Source organism: Cystoisospora suis (genome assembly GCF_002600585.1).
Source record: "Cystoisospora suis strain Wien I chromosome Unknown contig_13179, whole genome shotgun sequence".
NCBI lineage: Eukaryota > Apicomplexa > Conoidasida > Eucoccidiorida > Sarcocystidae > Cystoisospora > Cystoisospora suis.
The window spans coordinates 1-368 of record NW_027165929.1 but is presented as its reverse complement, the minus strand read 5'-3'; the positions used below and the strand labels follow the sequence as shown (position 1 = coordinate 368).

The window sequence follows — 368 nt, the reverse complement described above, 5'->3', positions numbered from 1 at the left end:
CTTTCTTTCTTATCTTTTTCTTTGTTCCCCCCTCTTAGGTGTGTGGCGGCATTGCGAGGTCATACAGGATCGATACGTGGGGTGAAGTTCAATCGATGGTCGTCGTCTTTAGGTTTGGATACTCTTGGCTCAGCTACAGGAGACATCGAAATTGTCACATGCGGAGAAGATAAGAGCGTTAAGCTCTGGAACTTGGGAGTGCATGCATGCATGGATAGCTTCTATGGCCATACATCTCCTATCACTTCAATGGATATCATTCAACCCAACAAACCTCTCACTGTTGGAGAAGATAATACAGCACGCCTATGGAAGGTACGCATCACACCACTCCAAATACACATACCTTCTCTCGCATTCTCTTCGCT

General features: G+C 45.9%; 1 protein-coding gene across 1 annotated transcript; it reads left to right on the top strand.

Moving 5' to 3' along the window:
- Positions 1 to 40: 40 nt before the first annotated feature.
- CSUI_011543 (wd g-beta repeat-containing protein) lies at positions 41 to 315 on the top strand (the record flags this gene model as incomplete). Its single annotated transcript, XM_068071641.1, has 1 exon — positions 41 to 315. A coding segment is annotated over one exon (273 nt), but the record flags the coding sequence as incomplete, so codon positions are not given.
- Between the last annotated feature and the right edge of the window lie 53 nt (positions 316 to 368).